At 41.7% G+C, this 17,138-nt stretch overlaps 4 protein-coding genes across 11 annotated transcripts; all 4 read left to right on the plus strand.

Moving 5' to 3' along the window:
• The first annotated feature begins 1,019 nt into the window (after window positions 1–1,019).
• zgc:194655 (uncharacterized protein LOC794380 homolog) lies at window positions 1,020–1,876 on the plus strand. Its single transcript, XM_053416350.1, has 2 exons — window positions 1,020–1,265; window positions 1,576–1,876. The coding sequence occupies exons 1-2, from the start codon at window positions 1,121–1,123 to the stop codon at window positions 1,707–1,709; spliced, it is 279 nt and encodes a 92-aa protein (XP_053272325.1). The 5' UTR covers window positions 1,020–1,120; the 3' UTR covers window positions 1,710–1,876.
• Window positions 1,877–2,599: 723 nt separating this feature from the next.
• LOC128430288 (ubiquitin carboxyl-terminal hydrolase 47) lies at window positions 2,600–7,973 on the plus strand. Of its 2 annotated transcripts, none has more exons than XM_053416319.1 (11): window positions 2,600–2,782; window positions 2,866–2,974; window positions 3,053–3,168; window positions 3,852–3,922; window positions 3,999–4,124; window positions 5,493–5,588; window positions 5,669–5,800; window positions 5,887–6,015; window positions 6,091–6,128; window positions 6,368–6,408; window positions 6,502–7,973. In XM_053416319.1, the coding sequence occupies exons 1-11, from the start codon at window positions 2,740–2,742 to the stop codon at window positions 7,293–7,295; spliced, it is 1,695 nt and encodes a 564-aa protein (XP_053272294.1). In that variant the 5' UTR covers window positions 2,600–2,739; the 3' UTR covers window positions 7,296–7,973. The 2 variants fall into 2 exon arrangements, with proteins under 2 accessions (XP_053272294.1, XP_053272296.1); XM_053416321.1 differs by having other exon boundaries at window positions 2,869–2,974.
• Window positions 7,974–8,856: 883 nt separating this feature from the next.
• LOC128430202 (ubiquitin carboxyl-terminal hydrolase 47) lies at window positions 8,857–12,578 on the plus strand. 7 transcript variants are annotated; one of them, XM_053416187.1, is made up of 12 exons: window positions 8,857–8,963; window positions 9,053–9,167; window positions 9,251–9,359; window positions 9,438–9,553; window positions 9,681–9,751; window positions 9,832–9,957; window positions 10,262–10,357; window positions 10,454–10,585; window positions 10,673–10,801; window positions 10,881–10,918; window positions 11,009–11,049; window positions 11,142–12,578. In XM_053416187.1, exons 2-12 carry the CDS (start codon window positions 9,113–9,115, stop codon window positions 11,897–11,899), a joined length of 1,671 nt encoding a protein of 556 aa, XP_053272162.1. In that variant the 5' UTR covers window positions 8,857–8,963; window positions 9,053–9,112; the 3' UTR covers window positions 11,900–12,578. The 7 variants fall into 7 exon arrangements, with proteins under 7 accessions (XP_053272162.1, XP_053272165.1, XP_053272161.1 ...); XM_053416190.1 differs by having other exon boundaries at window positions 9,254–9,359; XM_053416188.1 differs by having other exon boundaries at window positions 8,925–8,963; window positions 9,056–9,167.
• Window positions 12,579–12,729: 151 nt separating this feature from the next.
• Window positions 12,730–17,136, plus strand: oxa1l (OXA1L mitochondrial inner membrane protein). Its single transcript, XM_053416339.1, has 11 exons — window positions 12,730–12,849; window positions 13,800–13,934; window positions 14,016–14,147; window positions 14,237–14,537; window positions 14,689–14,832; window positions 14,934–15,019; window positions 15,293–15,457; window positions 15,582–15,686; window positions 15,786–15,948; window positions 16,090–16,170; window positions 16,879–17,136. The coding sequence occupies exons 1-11, from the start codon at window positions 12,739–12,741 to the stop codon at window positions 16,998–17,000; spliced, it is 1,545 nt and encodes a 514-aa protein (XP_053272314.1). The 5' UTR covers window positions 12,730–12,738; the 3' UTR covers window positions 17,001–17,136.
• Window positions 17,137–17,138: the final 2 nt, after the last annotated feature.

A 17,138-nucleotide genomic window follows, 5' to 3' on the forward strand; every position in this document is an offset into this window, starting at 1 on the left:
ATTACCCCTCATGTACGGTCTAAGGCTTCTCATTGAGTTTGGACACTTCCTTTCGAGCTGTTATTCATAAATCAGGCTGTATCTTTCCGGCCAACCTGACTCTGTTTCAAAACGATATGGTTGCATGATTGTATCTTTGTCTCCAGTAGCCATATTTCTACAGAGGTAATGGAAAGCAAAAAATCTGGGCGCTTGTATCTCGTGAAGGAGGGAGGAGGGGTGAGGGGGAGAGGGGAGAGGGGGGACGGGGCACTCAAAACAGGTCAATCTCAGGAGGGCTGTTTTAGAAAGGGTAAAAAGGGTGCTGTTTTAAATTATCCTTGTGGTATTTTGACCAAAATATGTTACAGATGTTTCATTAAGACCCCAAGGAGCCATATCAACTGTGGTAAAATGGTCACACAATGGGTCCTTTAAATATTGTACATTAGTTAAAACATGATTATTTACAAATTAGTAATTTCTGTGCAATGATGCTAATATATGGAAGTAACTAGCACTAACTTGGACGAGCAGGCAGTGTAGACAATGATTTCTGAGCTTTTGAGCTTTTTTTCACTTCGGTCAGCTAAACAATGACCGAAACTCACTGTGAAACTCCAATAAATATCCCATTAATGTCCCAATAAACTAAAGAAATTATTGGTTTTAGGAGACAGTTGTGGGGCCTAACTCTACTAACATGGATTAGAAACCTGAAACTGTGAAAGGGCTACGTATTCTCCACATAGCCTTGAGTGGAGAATACTTAATTTACCTTCGACAGCCGACATTTAACGGAGCAAACAGCGGAGAAATTATTCAACATGGATGACATTAAATTAATAATTGAAGTGAAGAAGTGCAGTGAGTTGTATGCTCCTCGGAACATGTTGTCGAATCTCTTCTCTTCCTGGTTGTTTGTGGTCATTTTGAACTCAGCCTCTCTTCTCCGGTATGAACGGTGGAGACTGGAGGCTGCAGCTACAAAGAGGTTCCGAGGAAATGTGTGTAGTCTCGGGTGAAAGTGAAAGCACCGGAAGCACCCGTCGCCACCCACTGTTTACTCGAAACAATAACCTTCCGCGGGAATTAGAGGCAGGGCAGAGGAGCAGAGCGGTTCACTGAGAATTCAGCGAGAATGGCCAAAATCTACCAGGTCGTGGTCAACGGTCTCAGAGGCGAGAAGATGACCATCAACCTGTGCAACACGGAGGAGCAGATGAAGAGCATGACGGTTCTGCAGCTGAAGGAGAAGATTGAGGAAAAACTACCCACTAGCGGAGGTAAACGCACAAAGTGACATATAAATAAACCCGCAGAGCTGAAGAGAGTCTGTCGCTTTATGTTTTTGTATGAGGGAGCTGAACCGTGTCTGGGAAATGTTCCTATTGGTTGTCTGTCGGCAGATTTGCCTGGAGCGTGTCGTGAGTTCTTAGGGATTTTGGGTGCCCAGGCTAAAAGGGACCTCTGGGGGTTTACTGTTTAACTGTGTCCATAATTACTGTTTTGTCATACCCAACCACCAGCTGAGTTTCACTTGGGGTTTACATGTAATGCTAATAAGTAATACTTACTTTGTGTTTGCGTGCGCAGAAGGGGACAATCTGCGGCTGATCTTCACAAACAAAGTGTTGGACGGAGACTTCACGTTGCTCTCTGATTATGGAATCCAGCACAAGTCCGTGATCCAGATGGTGGTGAGGGTTCCTGGAGGACTGACGACCTGACAGAGACCATGTCCCCCTATACCACCACTCTGCTGCTTCACGATGCTACTTCCTGTTTACAAATGTCGAACCTTTCTTCTAATAAACCTTTTAGCGATGTTCCCAAGTTGTCTTGAAATATGTTTGAAAGGTTTCTGTTGCACAAAATAAAAACGTCTAATATCTCATCTTTGATCAGTGTGTGGTTATTAGGAGGTTAAAGTGAAGCCTCAAGACTCTTTAACATGGAATCAAGAACTCCATCGACCTCCATCAACAAAGGAGGAAATAATACTTAATATAAACAAACAATCTACACATGAGAGTAAACAAACGCATGTATGGGTAAACTGAATGTGTGCATGTATGATCCTCAGATGAGACATCACTGTGAACAAGTGTCACGGTATTAAAGCATTTCATTAATTAATAAACTTAATTAATTCATAGTTTTAAATCCCCTTTAAGTTATTTTAAAGTTGCCAATTAAAATATCAAATCTAAAAAAGATAAACTTTGAAACATATTCTACAAATTTAAAGACTTGTATTTATTTGTGAATAATTGCATTAATGCATGATTTTTTTCCAATTTTTACCATTTCCTTGTCACGTGTGCTCCTCCTTGGAGCTCAGTGTGTCACTTTATAGGATCATTTCATTCCCCCCTATGCTTTGTTCAGGTTGTGCATGGAACAAATCAAAGGTGTGTCTGAGACAAAATAGCTTTCTATTTCTTGACAATTTTTAGAGCTGTTTTTATTGAAAACTAATATTCAGTTTCCTTGTAAGAAACTTGAGAGACTTTTTCATAATTCATGAGACTTGTTTCTCATAAGAGGTGTCGGCTAAGTGAAGCGATTATTCAGAAACACGCAGCAGGAGGATCCCAGCAAGTGAAAGTGAAAGAGCTCCTGCAGTTAGAACAGTTCATGGTCAAACAGAGGAAAGTGTGTGTGAATGTTACAGCTCATGTATTCGGTATTTATGTTTCTTGGAAACCCTTTTTTTTTTTTTAACACTAGATAAACTGTGTTGACTGATAAAGGATCATGATGAGCCTCTTGCAGAGTGCTCCACAGCTTTTCTCTTCAGGTAAGATCCACTTCCTGTTGTTTGCAGCCATGGTGTGAGACGTTCCTGTACTTTACATGCATTTGATCAAACTCTCCTCCCAGCAGATGATATAGTGTATCATGGCTTGTTCAACCAAGGGGCCACATGTTACCTGAACAGTGTGCTGCAGGTGCTGTTCATGACCGAGGACTTCAGAAAGGCTGTGGAAAGGTGTGTTACAAAGTCCAACTCACAATGTGATCATTTTGAATAAGTGCATCTTTGACTCTGGGTCTGATTCCTGATCAGGTGTGACCCTCATAACCCTGAGTGTATTGATCCTCAACTCAAAGACGTGTTTGATGAGTTACTGAAACAAACATCATACACTTACAACATCACAAAGAAGCTGGGCATCCACAAAGGTATCTGGAACAACATGTTGCTTTAATAGAGGCTTGACATTGAAGGATCAAACTGTTTTGATTGGTGCTGTGTTTAAAGATGGACAACATGTCTCCTCCCACTAGCCGCAAAACACCGCCATCTTGTGCTGATGATGTCATTTAGAGCCAATGTCTGGGCAGTAGTAATCCAACCTGTTTGTATACCATCAAACAGCTCATTTAAACCAAACTTACAGGGCAAATCAACACTTGATTACATCAATTGATACATCAATGAGAAACATTTATTTGACATGCACTATGACGAAATAGTTTGGGTCCAGCAATATGTACCATCATGCATTGCGCTCCTGCTTAGTGTAAAGTGAACATTTTACATTTATAATGGGATTTTCAACTGGTCGACACTGTTGTTACTGTACGTCATTGCATCAGTCTCACATTGTTTTGAATTGTTGTAATTGTGTCTTTTCTTTGCCCATGCTGTTTTCTATGTCAGTCTTATTATCATACTGTCAATCATATACATAGTGAGTCTGGGTTGGTGAATGAGTGAATGTCAGACACAACCTATGTCATCTATGTATCTTAAAAGAACATCATGTGATTCAGATCTGCGTCCTGCACATAGAAGTATTACTGAGAAACACTGTCATTTGTGTTTTCTGTCCAAACACTGATTTCCTCTCCTCCCGGTTCAGTGAACAAGCAGCACGACGCTGCCGAGTACTTTGAGAAGATTCTCACTCTGACCAGTTCTGAGGCATCACAGGTAAACACGCCACCAGTGCTGAACATGAACACGTGAGTGACATGTAAAGTAATATTTTTTTTTTCTGTGTTTTCAGATCTTCCACGGAGAGTCGACGCATAAGATCACATGTTCCCAATGTCATGAAGAGAATAACACAGATGGGAGATTTTGGTATCTTCCTCTGGAACTGGTGGATTCCCACAGTGAAGTCTACAGTGTGGTGAGAACCTGACAGCAGGTTTCCCTTAGACTGAATGTGCTTTTGACAATTTGATTGCCATGCAAATCACCAGGTAGGATAAGGAGAAAGCATCACAGGGTTCGGAAACAGAGTATTTCAATACAGACTTGATGAGATCTTAACGTAACTTAAATACCAATAGAGCTGATTTATTGCAGATAGGATTTGTATTTATGTATATATATCTGTTGTGCAATAATGCTTAAAAAGTGATACCATAGAATGGTGTGCCTCTAGGCATTCAATAAATTAGGTTATCAAAATAAAATATAAAACATTAATATGTAAAATATTATTATTAGATCATAACTTGAATCTGTTAAAGTTCTCTCAGGTAACCACCCTTCAAAGGAAGGGAAAAGATAGCCAAATTATTGATTATGATCTGTCTCATTTAGATCTAGTTGAATTAGAAATCTCAATATTTACTATTAAAGATTATATAATGAATAGTGAAGGTTATGGAGTTCTTGACAATTCACTTATGCAACATTAATGAAAGAACATTTGTGAAAGAAAAACATTTAGTCTTTCTTAGTCTAGTGTAATTATTAAGCCCAGATTATGTTACCGATCCGAGGGAAAGGGGAAAAGAAGTTGCAGTCCAGTTCGCAATTCGGGGAAGTCTCCAGTTGGTTGTATGGTCTCTGCCTTACCGTTGCTGTGGCGCTGTGCGCTCAGATGCTGGTTCGAAGTCCTTACCTGCAGGACATTGAGTCGCTGCTAGGAGTTTGTAGAGCTTGATTTAAGAGGCGGTTTCCTTGAGAAGATGAGCTGGAAGCTGCAACACTGTGTTCCTCTCGTTGGATGCAAAGAGAAGGGTTGAGCTGGAGAAATCAGGTTTCTCCTCTCGCCGATGCAGGAGGAGAAACTGGCTGCCTCCCCGCTGGAAGGTTGTGGAAAGAGAGCGAGGAGGGGCAAATGTCCCATTATTTTGGCCCGGTGACCTCACAGGTCATGGGTCAGAGTGACCAATTGCAGTTGACCCTGGTGGCTTTTCACACCTTTGGGCGAAACTGTAATGAACAATGAAACCTGTTGCCCCCTTGGAGACTGAGTTCTTTGGTTTTCTCAGGAACGAAGAAAACATGTTGCAACCTGGGAGACTGAGTTCGGGAGGCTTGCTCCTGAACAAAAACCATGTGGTTTCAGGTTTTGACCCACATGTAGGCCGAAAAGGAGGCCTGTAGTTCAACAAAGACATTTCCACACATTTTACATTCAAAAAGTATTTTTTATTTGGTTGTATTTGTATTTTCTTGTTATATTATTTATTTATAATAATCTGCACGATATTAAGCCTCAATAACTGATGATTTTTTTTAAATATGATGTGTCATTTATTAGGTGGACTGCATCGATGAGTATTTCCAAACCTCACATTTCAGTGGAGAAAACCAGATGTACTGTGACAACTGTGAGACCAAATCTGATGCTACTATGGTGAGTTATGACAAACCATGTTTCTGATTCATGTGCACCAAGCGGTACTATAACAACATGACAACACGTGTTTCACACAGACATGTGTAATGAAGCATCATCCAGATGTTCTGACGCTGCTGCTGAAGAGGTTTGACTTTGACTACCGTTACATGTCGTACGTCAAAAACAACCGGGTCGTGGTTGTTCCCTCCTCCCTCCAAATCCCAGAGGTACAGTCTGTATTTTATTTTGTAGTATTTAACACAACACGTTCATTTTTATACTGCTCACCCTGTTCTTTCCCCCTGGTGATCAGAATCAGACGTATGAGCTGTATGCCTGTGTGGATCACTTCGGTGATCTTAGAGGTGGACATTACACAGCAACGATAAAGTCCCAGGATGATGGGAGGTGGTACAACTTCAACGATGCCAGTGCCACGTTGGTAAGAACACAAACTTCAGTTTTATTCCTTTTCATGATTCATTGTGTAATGTTTGATTATTCCTGTCATCACCAGCTTGATTACCAGCCGTTCCAAAAGGACATCATTGAGAGGTTAGATTTAATACTTATTTTCGTACCCTTCGTACATTTTTGGGGTTAACAGTTACCAGTTTTGGGTGGTGTAGTCATGGTGGCCTTTGACAAAAAAATGAACTGATGAGATTTCAGTGTTCGGGTTCAAAGGGTCACGGGGACCTCATGTGATTCTGGAAAAAAATGCATTGTTTTGCTCGTTTTACTGTATTTGAAAATGGTCTTTAATTATTTTCATGTCCTCCCCCCCACTATAGATCCGATAGTGCTTATCTCCTCTTCTACAGGAAAAAGAAACGTAAGACACTTGTGTTTTGTCTCATTATGCTCGTGCATCAGGATGTTTGTCACTTTGCCTCATCCGAATCCTGCTTTCTGGTCCATGTTGCAGATATTCATACTCAAGAAATCAGTGAGGTGGTCACCAATGGAGGTTTACCTCTGCCTGCTGCTGGACACGATGGGGACGAGGGTCCAGATGTTGGGCCGATAACAGAGCGAGAGGAGGGTGAGGAGGGTGACGATGGTGAGGAGGGTGACGATGGTGAGAAGGTTGAGGAGGGTGAGAAGGTTGAGGAGGGTGAGAAGGTTGAGGAGACGGCAGAAGTTGGTTATGACAAGACAGAGTCTGTCTCCATCGACAAAAACAAAGGAACCGGAATTAAAGAGAACGTCAGTGTTGGTTCTGCAGGACCGGATCCCATTTGTCATGTGGAGGATCAGGACAATGGAGCTGGTGTCAGGCAGAGGAAACAACACATCGATCAGGAGGGTAATGAGGAGAGCAGTCACGCGTTTGCTAATCTTCCAGATAAAAAACAAGAGGAGGATGAGGGGGAAATGAGGAAGGAGGAGGAGGAGGATGAGGGGAAAATGAGGAAGGATGATGAGGATGAGGAGGAGGAAGGAAAGGCAGAGATTGAGGATCCGGCAGAAAAGAGAAGCGGACTGATGTCTGAAGAGGCTCAGCTAGATGATGTTAAACAAGGGAGAGCAAATATTCATCAGGATTTGAAACCAGAGGCCAGTGACAGCGATGCAACATGTGATCGTCTTATTGAAAAAGACGAGGGGAGAGAAGTAGAGATGGACAGGGATGGAGGAAATGAAGGGTTAGAAAAACCCAAACTTCTGGACAGTCATGCAGAGAGCCAGGACAAAGAAGAATCACACGATGTCAGATAGACGCTTAATGAAGATCAGGGAGATGAACAGGAGGATTTAGAGGTTCATCTTGTTAGTACGGACAAAAAAGGAAGACGAGGAGGAGATGGAAGTTGATGGTAGCGAGGGAAAGAAGGGAGCTAATAAACTGACCCTAACCCAGACTTCAGAGTGGGATTAGAGATAATAACACTGCTCGTCATTGTCATGATGCACAAGGTGTTCCTCATGTTGTCAGTAATCAGTCAGTTACATTACTGTAAATCTGCTTATTTCATTGGCCGGTAACAGAAAGCATCAAGTAGATGAAGTCACTGACGTCACTTTTTACGGAAAGGTTATGTTTTACACACTAAAGCAATACATTGATTCTGACCTTTTTTAAGAGATAAATATATAAATGACGCTGAATGTAACGTATGATTTAGTTTCAGAGAAAAGATTGTGGAGGGAAATTCAAATGTAAAACTTTGTTGAGATGTTTTTTAACGTTCGTTGTCTTATTTCTTATGCTACTGTCTTCACTTACAATCGTAAATAAAGCTTTCGGTAAGTTTAGAGTTTATTATCTTTGAAATGAATGGATTCTGTTGTTGTTTACCTTATGTTACTGGAAGGGTTTAAATCAAAAATAATAAAATATGTATACAATAATAATGATAAGGACATAAATAAAAATGAAAATAAAGAATCGTGAATACAAAATAGTTGCATATTATTTTATTGTGTTGCCTTGTTCTCAATTCTATTTCGGTGGACTAGTGGCAGAAACTAGGACTATGGGTAGAAAAGGTCTCTGGTTCAACTCCACGGAGAAAAAACTAAAAGACCAAAAATCCAAGAGGATTCTCCCTACCCTGTCTAGTGCCCCTGAGCAAGTCACCTTACTCCCCCAACATATGCTCCCCGTGCACCGTACATGGCTGCTCACTGCTCTGTGTGTCCTGCACCAGATGGGTTAAAAGCAGAGGTTAAATTTCCCTACCTGCATGAGTGTGCCTGTGCATGTCTGTGCATCTGTTTGGGACGAATAAATGTATCTTAATCCCCTTAAAATATAATGTTTTCTTCTGGAGTGTCATCACCGATGAATCTCACAGTAGAGTCATTATCTCTGATCCTGTTTATAATTATTGTGTTTTCCAAATTCCCTTAAATTTGCTTTAGCTTGAATTTCTGTTGCTTACACTTAAAAAAATGTATGTGGTCTTGACACTGCAATGTTCACGGACGGTGATTTTCCTCAGCAACAAAATGAAGAACAATGAATATTCCATTTAAAAATCAATTCTGACAACAATTTCACAATAACCTACATGTGTGGTGCTACTATATGATTTGTGTATATGCAAAATGTTACCGACTTGTGTTGTAGATGAGGATATACACTATGTTTTAATATATGATCCACAAACAAAAATGTAAAATATCACTGTAAAATACATTCTTGTTTCTTCCTGTTGTACAACTGCGTCACGTAGACTGTGTCAAAAATAGATTCAGCTGCTCAAGAGGCTTCATGGCAGCCCGGGGTGTTTTATATGATCAGTGGTCTAAAGGGCGTTTCGCTCGAAACGCTCAAGCTTCTTGTAAGTCATGTGATCCTGAACACAGCATTCAGCCCCAGTGAAACAGAAAGTGTTCTGAGGTGGATGCAGGCGACAGAGAGACTGTGCGTGTGAGTCGATGGTAAACAGAGGCAGGGTTGTGTGAATCTTAGAGCTGGAGGTAGGCTCATTGTTTTTATTTATTAGTGATTGATTTGTTGTTTTGAACAGAAGATTGGTAAACTGCAGCTCCCTGTGAATCACTGTGGATGTGACTAAGAACGGGTGAGGATGAGCTCGTGGCAGAGAAATCAGCAGTTCTTCAAAGGTGTCTCCACCTCTCCAGGTAAGATCCACTTCCTGTTATCTGCAGCCATGGTGTGAGACGTTCCTGTACTTTACATGCATTTGATCAAACTCTCCTCCCAGCAGATGATATAGTGTATCATGGCTTGTTCAACCAAGGGGCCACATGTTACCTGAACAGTGTGCTGCAGGTGCTGTTCATGACCAAGGACTTCAGAGAGGCTGTGGAAAGGTGTGTTACAAAGTCCAACTCACAATGTGATCATTTTAAATAAGTGCATCTTTGACTCTGGGTCTGATTTCTGTTCAGGTGCTCCCCTCATAACCCTGAGTGTATTGATCCTCAACTCAGACACGTGTTTGATGAGTTACTGAAACAAACATCAAACACCAATAAAATCAGAAAGAAGCTGGGCATCCACACAGGTACGTGGAGCCACATGTTGCCTTTGAACCAAACCCACATTTGAATAAGTTCTCACTAAGCTAACATGGAGTTCTACGTTGAAATCCAACCCTTTGTTATTCCTGATTTCCTCTCCTCCCGGTTCAGTGAACGAGCAGCACGACGCTGCCGAGTACTTTGAGAAGATTCTCACTCTGACCAGTTCTGAGGCATCACAGGTAAACACGCCACCGGTGCTGAAGATGAACACATGAGTGACATGTAAGGTAATATGTGTATATTTTTTGTGTTTTTTCAGATCTTTCATGGAGAGTTGACGCATAAGATCACATGTTCCGACTGTCTTGAAGAGAATAACACAGACGGGAGATTTTGGCATCTTGCTCTTGAACTGGTGGATTCCCACAGTGAAGTCTTCAGAGTGGTGAGAACATGATAAATAATATATCCCATTGGCTTCAAGTAAGGAGTGTCTCATCCTTCTGGAGTCCACAGAGAAATGTCCCTGCACTGCCCTCTCCTGGATTTGTTGTAGAACTTTTTATAACAACCTTTTGCCCTCCTGCCATCAATAAAGGCTTCAGGAGCGTTTCAAGGGACTTCTCACAAAATTCTCGTTCTGGGGCCCCCCCGTCTCTAGTCCCTAATATCAGCATAGCCCCCTAAAAATACAAGTCTTTAAAAACAGTGGGTCGAAAGGTCTAAGACGATGTCATGCGTTCTATTAGGTGGATGGCATCAAGGAGTATTTCCGAACCTCACGTTTAGGTGGAGAAAACCAGATGTACTGTGACAACTGTGAGACCAAATCTGATGCTACTATGGTGAGTTATGACAAACCATGTTTCTGATTTGCTAATGGCAGCATAAAGACTTTATAAAGGGAATTAAAACAACATGACAACCCGTATTTCACACAGACATGTGTAATGAGGCATCATCCAGAGGTTTTGACGCTGCTGCTGAAGAGGTTTGACTTTGACTACCGTTACATGTCGTACGTCAAAAACAACCGGGTCGTGGTTGTTCCCTCCTCCCTACAAATCCCAGAGGTACAGTCTGTATTTTATTTTGTAGTATTTTATCACAGCACATAAATTTGTATACTGCTCACCCTGTTCTTTCCCCCTGGTGATCAGAATCAGACATATGAGCTGTATGCTTGGGTGGATCACACTGGTGATCTTAGAGGTGGACATTACACAGCAACGATAAAGTCCCAGGAGAATGAGAGGTGGTACAACTTCGACGATGCCAGCGTCACGTTGGTAAGAGTGATCACTTTGACTTTTATTCATCTCTGAATTTATTTTTCGTCTCATTTTTACCTTTTCTTTCCATCAACAGCTTGATAACCAGCCGTTCCAGACTGGCAGTACTGAGAAGTAGGTTTTCATTCGTATTTTCTTTCCCATCAGACGTTTTGCTGAACTATTGCTATTACTATTGCTATTTTTTCTCCTTCATCCCTTCAGATCCCAGAGTTCTTATCTCCTTTTTTACAAGAAAACGAAAAGTGAGATATTTCTATTATTCTTACTTTCATGTGGCGTGGATTTCTGCTTTAAAAGTGTTTGTTTATTGTTTTATTTTAAACCTATTTTCCAGCTGCATACTCCGATGGATTCTGTCAGCCTGCAAACAGAGACTATGTTCCCAATCATAAGGGTTGTAACAAGAATAGACAGGACTCGGGGGATTCAAAAGAGGGCAGAAAACATGAGAGAGATAAGAGGAAGATGGTGAAGGGTGAGGAGGAGGAGGGAGGAAAGGAGGCAGAGGCTTATACCAGTGCAGAGAAGAGAGAACTTGTGAAAAGAATAGATGATCAGAACTGTGAGCGTGGAAAACAGGAACCTGTTTGGAAGACACCACAGACGGGTTACATTCCCAACATATCAGATCCTGATCACAAGCATCAGAAAGAGGCCAGACACAGGTCCCGTGATCATAATCCAGATTGTGTGGAGGAACGTAGAGATAAGGAAATAATTGATCAAAAAGAAAAGAGAAATGTCGATGATGATGATAAGGGAGGTAAACAGGGAAAAGGTTACGCAGGTCAGAACAAAAAGGGAGAGGATGAGAGGATGGATAAAGACAACAAAGGACGTGCTGGTCATAGAAAACGTGACACGTCGGGGTTAAAACTGGGAAGGTTCAGCTGGTGGCACGAAGGAATAAAGCAACCGAAAAAGGAGAGAGACGAGAAACGGAGAAGAGGAGGTGATGAGGCTGGAAACACACAGGAGGAGAGTGAGTCAGACGCTGCTCCTCAATCCAGAGGAGAACATGCACAGAAACAAAAGGACAAACGGTTGCCTGGCTGTCTCCTTTTTTTTTTCAAGAAACCAGTGTCGGAATAGGATAATGTGCACACGTTATCCAAGATAACATGATTTTACACGACTGCATGTCAAAGTGGTGAATATACATTATCTCAGTAGACACTACAGTATAATCCAGACTGTAATACTGCATATTTTGTGTTGTTGGAAGTCTTTAATCCGTTCTGTGTGGTTCTGTCTAATTAACAGATCATCTTCGATGTTTTTTTGTCGTGTATAATGCATCACTTCAATTCCTGTTCAAGTAAATGGTATAAATGAGAGACAGGGTTGTTGATTTTATATTAAAGAGCTAAATTATTGTATCACTTTGTGATAGAAGATGACACAAATATAAGTTAATGGGTTATTTCACTAGGAGGAAAACAAGATCACATTCATGTTAATTTCATTTTGAGTTGTATGTAAGTTCATCACACACTTTATTTTATTTGTGGGGTTGTCTGTCTCTGCTGTTTCGTTGTTAGATTGATTTTATATTTACAATATTCAGATTTAAAAATTACCAGACCGGCTTGTTAAAAGATTATTGATGACCTGAACTAATGCAACAAAACATATTTTTTACTTCACTGTTAAAGTATTCGTTTTTTTTTGTTTTATCATTCATTTATTGTAACTTGAGAGATGCTGGTGAATAATAAAATACCTTTGCTTCATATATAAAAATATATTTGAATAAATATACATAAAACTTCTTCTTCTTCTTCTTCATCTTTATTTTTCTTATTCTTCTTTTTTCAATAAATAAAAACTGGAAGTAAATATCAAAACACTCACCATGCGAGAAGCGCGTTGCCACGAACTGGCTCCGCTCTCTTCCCGTACCGCGTCATCCCCCTTCTTCCCTGTCAAACATGGCCGCCATCAGGAGCGGGGTGACACCGGGCTGCCTGGCCAGAACTTTCCTGAGACAAACTGGGAAACCGAGCCGCGGCAGTCGACCCGCCTCCGGCGCGTGGAGCCACGTATGTTGTCTTTACTGTTCCGCGTCTGCATCTCGGTTCCTGGTTCTGAAATAACGACGTAAACAGTGGCTTCCAGCGGCTAACCAGCTAGCCGGGTTAGCATGCTCGATGCTAGGTAGCTGAGCGTGCATGTCTCCTTTGACTTTGACAGCAGCAGCAGCCTAACACAACAGTAACACAACTGTTACCGTACCGGGGGTTTTAACCAGGGCAACTTGGGGGGGTTAGATGTATGTGATTAAACATGCTAACATGCTAACGATCACCAGGAGAGAATAAGTCCATTAATGTGTTGGTGCTTCATTTATTATGGTTTCAAGTCACTGGAGCTGTGGCTCTGCTACAAGCTAAGCTGTGGTATGATGGCCAGGAGGTGTTCACACATTACCTAGATATACCTATGTAGTATTTATACAGTGTACATATGTAGTATATATAGATAAGAATCAATAAACCCCCCAGTTGATGCGTCTGGTGTAAATTACCTAATTCCCACTAGAGGTCGCTGTGTCTGAAGGTGAACTTCAACCTGCTACACACCTTTAAGATAAGATGATGATGATGAATATTCAGATATATTACAACACTACACATTAATAAACATGCAAAAGCCCAAACGAGAAAAATATTTACATTTTCATCTCCATCTACATAAAGAAAGCAATAGCAATGTCTCAACTGTACGTATAGTGCTAAACATTAATTTTCAGAGTAAATGTGTAGGTATGATTTCTTAAGACAGAGTGAAAAGGGCTGACGCTTCATCTTCATAGATTAGTTTTGTGCTTAAATATAACAAACTTCTAAGTAAACTATGAAGTTTTTCCACATCTGATTAGCTTGGCATCAGACATGTGACTCAGTAACAACCTCAGTGTTTTTCATCAGGTTGTAGTTTTATTGTGTGTAGTGTCGACCCCACTGACTCTGACCCTCGGGCTCCCACACAGCGGCTGCTCCAGAGGTCCCACCTGCACACAGTGGTCGAGTGTCGCAGTGCGACCACCAGGACCCTGCTGGGCTGCAGACAGCGGGGGAAGTTCCTCTGGGTGAACGCGGTGACGCTCAGACACAACAGCTCACAGGTGATTGGTCGTACATGAGCAGCTGTAGTCCAGCCATCATTCTTACTTTACTGATACTCAATGTGCATTGAATCTTTCCAGATCCCACCTGAGGATGGATCAGTGGCAGCTCCAGTGGTGGAAGCTCCTTACAGTTCTCCAATCCTGGAGTCCACCCCTGTCTCTCTGTCCGCTGACTCCACCCCCATCTTCGGACAGCCAATCGCTGAACAGGTGGAGACCACATCTGGAATTATGTCATCTGTCTCAGACCTGAACACTCTAAAGTTAATTATGTTATATGGTCTCATTGATATTTTCAGATTCCAATTGAATCCCTTTCCATGGCTGTACCAGTAGCAGAAAGCGCCATTTCTACTCCCGTCTTGGATTTGTCCCTTGAGCACGTGTCCACTGACCCCTCCCCTGTTTTAACGCAGCCACTCCTCGAGTATGTGGCAGATGCTGCACCCACTGCAGTGGAGGTCCTGCAAGCTGCGAACGCAGATGCCACCTTAGCAGAACTGGGACTGGCGGCTCACACACCTGTGGGACTGATCCAGAACCTTTTAGAATTCATGCACTTGGATTTGGGTTTGCCCTGGTGGGGGGCCATCGTTGTAGGTAAGCACGGCGCTCAACAAAACATTTAACATATCATGAATCTGACATTCTGGGGAAATAGTCAAAGTAGATTGTATCAGTATCTGATATAATATCCTGCGCCCTGATTCCTTCTCTTCCTCCTCTTTCCGCTTCGATGAATCCCGTACAGGAACAGTTCTTGCTCGTATGGCTGTGTTCCCAGTCATCGTGAAGGGCCAGAGAGAGGCGGCCAAGCTGAACAACGTAATGCCTGAAATGTCCAAACTCACTACCAGGATGCAGGAGGCCAAACAGAGTGGAAACAAATTTGAATGTAAACTTAAATAATTTTCTTGCCTCGTGTGTTTCTGTGTTTGTGTGTGTGTGTGTCCCCAATCTGATCAAGTTGTCATGCCGTTTGTTTTTATGCTGCAGTTGCCAAAGCCTACACAGACCTGAACATGTTCCAGAAGAAACATGATGTGAATCCTCTGCGTGGCTTACTGGTTCCCCTGGTGCAGGTCAGTTTGTCTCCTTGATGGTCTCCACCAGGGAGGAGGTTTTTATCCCAGGATCTTAATGGAAATATCGAACATATTTAGGGATCTGATTTCTACTCTAATGTGTTTGGTGCAGAATTCAAAGGGATACATGTGATATTTAGTTGGTAGTGTGTTTCTGTGTAGTGCTTCATACAGATCTAAAAAATATTTTATTATGGAATCATACCACCAGATCTTTACAATTTTTTTTTTTTTGATCAAGTCAAATCACGCATCTGTCTGTTTCCTCAGGCACCAATCTTCGTCTCGTTCTTCATCGCACTGAGGAAGATGGCTTATCTGCCGGTGCCCAGCATGCAGACGGGAGGTATGCTCTGGTTCACAGACCTGACGGCAGCAGATCCTTTTTATATTCTACCTGTAGTCGTTACTGGAACCATGTTCTTCATCCTGGAGGTGAGGCAACACAAACAGACACGGTTACATTTAAACACCATGAACCTGTTATGATCATTGTATAAACCTAATTATGTAAATGGTCTTTTCCTTTATAATAAATGTGTTGTTTTCTCTCGTTCAGTTAGGGGCAGAGTCCGGTGTTGACAACCCCAATCTGAGAGCCATGAAGACTGTGTTCAGGATCATGCCTTTCGTCATCCTCCCTCTCACTATCAACTTCCCCACGGTCAGTCGGTCGTTCACTCACTCACCATCTTTTGTTACCATTCACATTATAACAAAAAGCCACTTTCTAACAGTTAAAGTCTTCTTTTCTCAACCTCAGGCGGTGTTCACATACTGGCTGACCTCGAACTGCTTCTCCCTGGGTCAAGTGGCTCTGCTCAGACACCCACTGATCAGAGATAAACTGAGGATCCCAGAGAAGATCAAACACCCAGAGTCCGCTATGCCCACAAATGAAGGATTCTTCTCAACCATGAAGAAGGGTGGGTGTTACCGACATGCAGACAACTGATGTGTTGGGTTATCACAGTACTGTTAAACCAGAAAGGCATCCAGGGTTTGATTTCTTTTATTACAAAAATGATTTCTTTCTGTATATATTGTGACTCTGTGCGGATTTCCAGGCTGGAAGAATGCTCAGCTGGCTCAGCAGCTGGAAGAGAGGGAGAGGAGGATCAAAAATCACCTGGACCTCGCTGCTAAAGGTCAGAAACTCTAGATTCATTTGTGTTTGTTTTCCTCTTTCTCAAATGTGAATATCTTTCTTACATGGTCTCAAATTATGTATTAAATGAAGTTTATTTGCACTTTTTGTTGCCTTTTTTTATAGAACACACAACGAATTAGTTATTTGAGAAGATGAAATGTAGATTAATTCGGTTCAGATAAACATGTTTTATATTCCATCTTAGGTATGGTTTAATTTATTATTGGACAATTGGGACTTTTCATGTTTTCATGTGTGTAAAGTCAATCAGGACTCACTCTTGGGAACAGAGACCGAACAATGACACTCACCCAGGGTTTATGAAAATGTACCTACACATCATGACGGCCAGATGGAGCTGTTAGCATTGCGCTTCCTCTTCACTCTTTCACTATCATGTGCATTCAAAGCACAGTCTGTATTTACTGATAGAAAAGTGAAGCCCAAGTGTCCGGATTGCCCCCTGGTGGCCGTCTCCTCCGTGTCAGTGGTCACTTGTCTAAAAAGTAAAAGTTCACATTGAATAACTTTTTCTCAAAGATCGTTATTGTGATTTTACATAGCTTTTCATCTTTCCTGTAAGTTTGGTTTTAATTAGTAAAGTGATGTTTGATTGACTGACTCCTGATTGGTGAAGCACAGCAGAGCATGGACACGTATTTCCTTCAGTTTATCATCCAACTCCTTCTGTCCATTTCCATCACAGGTCCACTGAGGCAGACTTTTACCCACAATCCTGTGCAGCAGACGCCTCCCATGGCCGCAGCATCAACGAAAGACAAGCAAGCTAACGACAAAGACAGACCATGGAAGGACACTATTGGATAAATCGGTCATCCTCGTAGCTTTAAAGTTTTAAATCTACAACAAACACATTGTAAATATTTATGGATCGAATTGGGACAGGTTGAGGCAGTGTGTGTATCATGCTAATTAAAATGTCAAATCTGCCTTGAAACAACCACT

This window comes from Pleuronectes platessa, chromosome 23 (genome assembly GCF_947347685.1).
Source record: "Pleuronectes platessa chromosome 23, fPlePla1.1, whole genome shotgun sequence".
Taxonomy (NCBI): Eukaryota; Metazoa; Chordata; class Actinopteri; order Pleuronectiformes; family Pleuronectidae; genus Pleuronectes; species Pleuronectes platessa.

What these genes read in the sequence shown, in the direction of transcription:
- LOC128430288 (XM_053416319.1), top strand. Translation starts at nt 2,740, where the DNA reads ATGATGAGCCTCTTGCAGAGTGCTCCACAGCTTTTCTCTTCAG. An exon ending in TTCAGAAAGGCTGTGGAAAG is followed by an intron (nt 2,975 to 3,052) that starts GTGTGTTACAAA and finishes ATTCCTGATCAG; the next exon opens with GTGTGACCCTCATAACCCTG. An exon ending in CCTCCCTCCAAATCCCAGAG is followed by an intron (nt 5,801 to 5,886) that starts GTACAGTCTGTA and finishes CCTGGTGATCAG; the next exon opens with AATCAGACGTATGAGCTGTA.
- LOC128430202 (XM_053416187.1), top strand. Translation starts at nt 9,113, where the DNA reads ATGAGCTCGTGGCAGAGAAATCAGCAGTTCTTCAAAGGTGTCTCCACC. An exon ending in GAAGCTGGGCATCCACACAG is followed by an intron (nt 9,554 to 9,680) that starts GTACGTGGAGCC and finishes CTCCCGGTTCAG; the next exon opens with TGAACGAGCAGCACGACGCT. An exon ending in TTTTTACAAGAAAACGAAAA is followed by an intron (nt 11,050 to 11,141) that starts GTGAGATATTTC and finishes CCTATTTTCCAG; the next exon opens with CTGCATACTCCGATGGATTC.
- zgc:194655 (XM_053416350.1), top strand. Translation starts at nt 1,121, where the DNA reads ATGGCCAAAATCTACCAGGTCGTGGTCAACGGTCTCAGAGGCGAGAAG. An exon ending in AAAACTACCCACTAGCGGAG is followed by an intron (nt 1,266 to 1,575) that starts GTAAACGCACAA and finishes TTGCGTGCGCAG; the next exon opens with AAGGGGACAATCTGCGGCTG.
- oxa1l (XM_053416339.1), top strand. Translation starts at nt 12,739, where the DNA reads ATGGCCGCCATCAGGAGCGGGGTGACACCGGGCTGCCTGGCCAGAACT. An exon ending in GTGGGGGGCCATCGTTGTAG is followed by an intron (nt 14,538 to 14,688) that starts GTAAGCACGGCG and finishes AATCCCGTACAG; the next exon opens with GAACAGTTCTTGCTCGTATG. An exon ending in CCTGGACCTCGCTGCTAAAG is followed by an intron (nt 16,171 to 16,878) that starts GTCAGAAACTCT and finishes TTTCCATCACAG; the next exon opens with GTCCACTGAGGCAGACTTTT.